This window comes from Mastacembelus armatus, chromosome 7, assembly GCF_900324485.2.
Source record: "Mastacembelus armatus chromosome 7, fMasArm1.2, whole genome shotgun sequence".
Taxonomy (NCBI): Eukaryota; Metazoa; Chordata; class Actinopteri; order Synbranchiformes; family Mastacembelidae; genus Mastacembelus; species Mastacembelus armatus.
Genome location: NC_046639.1, coordinates 9,444,907 through 9,450,622, shown reverse-complemented (window position 1 = coordinate 9,450,622; position 5,716 = coordinate 9,444,907). Strand labels below are relative to the sequence as shown.

The 5,716-nt window shown below is 40.9% G+C and overlaps 1 protein-coding gene across 1 annotated transcript; it reads right to left on the bottom strand.

The window, feature by feature from the left end:
• Window positions 1–1,624: 1,624 nt before the first annotated feature.
• On the bottom strand, window positions 1,625–5,483 carry mul1 (mitochondrial E3 ubiquitin protein ligase 1). Its single transcript, XM_026333664.1, is given in 6 exon segments — window positions 1,625–3,298; window positions 3,300–3,618; window positions 3,878–3,998; window positions 4,172–4,259; window positions 4,363–4,496; window positions 5,376–5,483. Coding segments are annotated over 5 exon segments (1,074 nt in total). The 5' UTR covers window positions 4,483–4,496; window positions 5,376–5,483; the 3' UTR covers window positions 1,625–2,872.
• Window positions 5,484–5,716: the final 233 nt, after the last annotated feature.

Sequence of the window (5,716 nt, the reverse complement as noted above, 5' to 3'; positions counted from 1 at the left end):
AGTGGCAGAGAAGTATGTTTGAGTGGTGCAAGACATGTATGAGAGCTGCAAGACAGTGGTGAGGTGTGCTGTAGGGGTGACAGAGGAGTTCAAGGTGGAGGTGAGACTGCACCAAGGATCGGCTTTGAGCCCCTTCTTGTTTGCTGTGGTGATACTAAGGTTACAGGGAGTAGAGGTGAAGAAAGTGGAGGATTTTAAGTACCTAGGGTCAACAGTCCAGAGCAATGGAGAGTGTGGAAAAGAAGTGAAGAGATGTGCAAGCAGGTTGGAACGGGTGGAGGAAAGTGCCAGGTGTGATGTGTGACAAAAGACAGTGGTGAGACCATCAATGTTGTATGGTTTAGAGACAGTGGCACTGAGAAAAAAACAGGAGGCAGAGATGGAGGTAGCAGAGCTGAAGATGTTGAGGTTCTCTTTGGGAGTGACGAGGATTGATAAGATTGGGAATGAGTACATCAGAGGGACAGCTCATGTTAGATGTTTTGGAGAAAAAGCCAGGGAAGCCAGATTGAGATGGTTTGGACATGTTCAGAGGAGGGACAGTGAATACATTGGTAAAAGGATGCTGAGGTTAGAGCTGCCAGGAAGAAGGCTTAGAGGAAGACCAAAGAAGAGGTTCTTGGATGTAGTAAAGGAGGACAGGAAGATAGTTGGTGTAGGTGAGGAGGATACAGAGGATAGGGTTGAATGGAGGCGGATGATTTGCTGTGGCGACCCCTGAAGGGAGCAGCCGAAAGGAGAAGTGTGTGTGGTAGCACAATTATATCATTATAAAATAATTTAGATAAACTTCTTCCTTCGGTCAGGCCTAAATTATCAGTGTGTGTTCATTACAGCTGCAATTTGACATTTGATTAACTATAGTAAAAGTAAAGTAAAAATAAGTAAGTAAGTAAAGTAAAAATGTCAAACCCCACTTGGCATTTGTGAGGATTTTCTGCTTTACTTGTGTTAGCTGATAGTAAATTGAGTATTTTTTATGGTTTGGACAGTTGAGCAGGCAAATTGACAACATCACTTTGGGCTTCAGGAAACATTTGAAGACATTTTTCACTGCTATCTGGCAGTTTATTTATAGGAATGATTACATTAAGGCTTGATTACACTGTTTATCTGACATTAACCTCAGGATCTTTGGCAGACCAACCAGCGCCAGCTCACTCCTGAAAAACAAGTATCTGTGGGCCAGCCGCTCAATACTAATGTGATAATGCCAAGGTCTCAGTGTAATGTTAATACATCAGAGGTTTCTTGGCATAATGCGGGATGATAAAACGGATTTAAAAAAAAATTATTCAAAATGATTTCAACAAGAAGAGGACATTTAGTGCTCATGCTGCTATAAGATGGCCTCCCTTGGAGCTTAAAACTGAGTTGTGGTGAAGTGATCTTCTGTCTCCAACCTCTGGCCTTTGCTTTTCAAATGTCTGATTAAAATGCGCTCTTGATCTATGATGTAAAAAAATAAAATAAAATAAAGGGTAAAATAAAGGTTTTGTATCTTACCCACCGATGAAAGGATGTGCTTGGTGACAGTGGAACAGAAACTTGAGTCATTAGGTGGGTAATTTTAAGCAACAGATACTAAGCCAAAATTAGGTTTTTATACAGGAGCAAACGCTTATTAATTACCTTTCGGTTTATAGATTACATTTTGACATTATTACATTATTTCTTTCACAATGTTTCAATGTACAGGCAGGTTGAAATGAATGGAGCAACAAAGACAGCAGGGTTGCAACTGCTTGCATTGGGAGCACAAATGGCCTTACATTTTTTTGTCTATTTATTCTGATTCCAAATCCTGAATCCCTGATTTTTATCAAAGGCAGACATCCCCCTCTCCTGGCAGAAATCGCTATCGTCTTCTAAATGCTTTCACTTATTTTGTACAATGACTGTGATTTTTGTCATAGTATTTTCACATTTGTCTTTAATGAGACTTTAAACAGAGAAAGTTCCAGGAACAATCAGTGGCTGAGATGTTTCAGAGATCATCCCTGTAAACTTTTACATGTGTTGCTACTTGCTCCATGTACTGTGACTGCAAATCTTTGGAGCCTGAGCACCTGCTGCATGTCTTTATCACAGTAGGGAACATATTTCATTGTTTTTGTTCATTTTTGAATCTGTATTTTTACCCTTTAACCATTTAGATTTAAATGAACTGTAGTGGTATCCATTGTACCTATTTACCTATAGGTAAATGTGGTACAATCCATTTTTTCTCTTGGTATTTTGCATTTTTAATGGGTTCTGTACATCGTCCTCAACAGATTCATGTAATCTCACTGATTCATTTGACATTTGACATTTCCACTTTGTGACAGATATGTTTAATTCATGGTACAATTTACAGTCTATTCAGAAGCTCTTAACTGTGTGCACATGCATCTACTCTGAAATGCTGCTTTAGAAACACAAATATATAAAAATCACTCTTAGAATATGCTCCCAACATTTAAGATCAAGCTTTATTGGAAACACCACCACCATTTGTCTGATCAATATTTGTGCCTGTCTATGGAAGAGGAAATCTTATTTTCACTCTCAAAATGAAAAGGGAATTGAATTTTCTTTATACAGATGAAAGAAAGGATTCCATTTTCTCCATCAAGATGAATTAGATTCAAAATTTGATTTGAACATTTGATGGGAATTGTGACTGAATCATGTTTCAGCAGAGAAATAGCTATTTATCTATCAGTATGAACAAAAAAAAGCAGACATTACCTTTTAAGGCTGAGAAGACTTTTCAATGACATATTTGCAGATGTGCCATGACTGTAAAGTGCTGAGAGGATTTCCAAGGTCATGTACATGTATGCCATTTCCACACACTTCCACACTATATTTGTATTGTACAACCACATTAGCTGTTGTAAAGAGGCACCACCCTGTCTATAACTGCCCTGCAGATGGGGCATTTCTTTGGCTCTATCAGGGCTTCATAGCATGGAGCACAGGCACACACATGACCACACTCCAGAAAGACACAGGAGCGCTCCCGGCTCAGACACACAGTACAGCTAGTGGGGGACACGCTGTTTTCCTCCATGTTGAGCTCACGCATACGTTTTTTCTGCTGCTCCTTGAACTCTTCGAGCATGCTCCTTTCCTTCTTGCTCTGTCTGTGGTGCACATACTGCTTCCACAGCATATAGATGAGTGCGGAACAGGCGGTGACACCAAACACAAGAGTCAAGATCCTCCACAGTCTGACACTTTTTTCTTGCTTCCTCACGAGAGACTCATAGTCCAGCCGGGTCAGGAAATAACTGAAGTTACAAAGTCCAGCCTCCCTGTTTGGGAGGCTGGACTTTGATCAGGTTGTTATCCAGGACCAGCTCTCCAACACCTGTGACGTTGTCTCCCACCCGCAGCATCTCCTCAGCTTCATGGATGCCCTTAGGTCGTTCCCCACTGATGAAGTGGCCGATAACACTGGACAGGGACTGGACTGTGGGGTGGAAGTTCTCATAGATGGTCTCCAGGTTTAGCTCAGCAGCATCTAGTGGACGTATGACCCGGACTGCGGCAGCAATATCTTCATCATGAGACCCAAGGGCAAAGGGAACAGTGTTGGTGCGCTGGTGGATAACTTTCTCTGTGCTGTTCCTGTTCAAAAACATCACAGGTATTGTTGAATTCAGGGCTGCAACTAATGTTTATTTTAGTTATTAATCAGTGCTATGGGCTAGGACTATAAAATGTCAGTTGGCCAGAGTCCAGGATAACATCTTGAAATGTCTATGTCAAATGTTTTTCCAACCAACAGCCCGCACAATAGTAAGCTTTACAGTGTCCTCTGACTGTATTTACTCTTTTTATACTCAGAATTCTGCTTAAAACTTTTGTAACCCTCTCACTGCCTTACCAGAGATGAGTCGTACGATTCCACACCATCTTTTCCTCCTTCAGTGTCAACCTTTCAATGACACCTTTGCAGTTATCAACAAACTGACTGCTCAGAGTTTCCTTCACAGATCTAACTACACCTGCAGTGTGCAAGAAATAGACATTGTGTAAAGTTAGTGCTACAATTGTACATGTACAAGTTTTAGTCATGATAAATTACACAGCATATGTTTTTACTGTAAATCCTGTCTGGGTAAGAATGTAATTCACAATAAATTAACTTTAGTCAGGCTTTCAAAGTGGCTCAACAGACCTTCTATGACAGCATATGGGACACATCTTCCCGGGGTTTCAGACAGGATATTTTTCAAATCCTGGTCAATCGAAAGCTTCTTGGCTTCCTAAAGAAACAAATATGTAAGATTAACAAACATAACATAACGGGGCAATAAATCCCCATGCTCATCACATGACAAAGATAGAGTGTGCAGAAATTTGGTTGACCTTTAATCTTGTAACCGTTGTAGATCTGCTCCTGTAAATAGAGTAGAAGACTGCAGTCAGGGCCGAGCTGGTGGCTAAAACCACGATCTGTGCAGTTGAGGGTTTCCCACTGGAATCCATCCTGTGGACTCCTGCTGAGGTGATGAGAACATATTAAGGAGCTGTCTTATACTAAACACTGACAAATAAACAGGAGTTGCTTTTATAATGCAAAACCAGTAGTGGAACTTTTCAGTGCTTAGGTTTACTTTAGTGCAAAAACAGTTTTTGGTAACTGATTCCATGTCCTGCTACTTTACTGAATACATTTTACAGCAAATGCTGTACCAATTTATCCCAGTACATTTATTTCAGAGCTCCTTCTTACTTTTGCTTACGATATCTTAAGCGTCCCTGTCTCTCCTTGTGTCTGACATTTGATTATGCCTGTATGAGGAAATGGTACTTTCCTCATATCAAGTTAGCACAAACATTCATGGCAATAACTAACAGTGCTGAAATGCAACAATAACAGTGTTACACTTAGGAAAAAATAACTGGACGGCGCAGACAATAAACATGACACAACGTTAGTGCTGAAATGTTGACCATTTTGCTGGTTATGGCTATTTACAACCTTTGCTTACAAACACGACACAGCACTGTTAGCTTGAGATGACAAACAGCTCCGTGCTTATATCCGGTTAGCATACGCTGTTGTTTGGAGCCCGTAAACCCAAAAAGTTAGCGGCAATTCAAGGGTTAGCTGGTTGGTTGGTTAGTTAACGTTAGTTAATTAGTCTTTTAGCAAAGCTACAAACCTACAGGTTACCTTCTTTAGCTCAGTCACACACTTCCTTGACTGCACTTACAAGCTAACTCTAGTTAGATAAATTAGCAGCTTGCTAGCTTTGCCTCTGGCTAACAACACACTGTATTCAGCCACCAGTCGTAAATATAGTGCAGCCGTCATAGTATAAATAGCTGTAATTGCCAACAGTATTTACGGACCACTGTGAAAAGGTTTGTCAAACCTGTATCTAGATTCGTCCCTCTATCAAAGAACTACAGCTGCGGGCCCACAGTTCAAAATAAAAAACAGGAAATCCATTTCTCTTGTCTGCCTGTAGATGTCACCGTAGAATCATAAATGGCCTCAAAGGCAGAGGTTTAATCCACACAAGTGGTTTTACAGCCATCCATTATCTATATCCGCTGATTCCTAATCAGGGTCACAGGGATCTGCTGGAGCCTATCTCAGCTCTCTTTGGGTGAAAGGCAGGGGTACACCCTGGACGGGCCATCATTCCATCACAGGGCCACATAGAGACAACTACACACACTCACATTCACTCCTGTGAGCAATTCAGAGTCA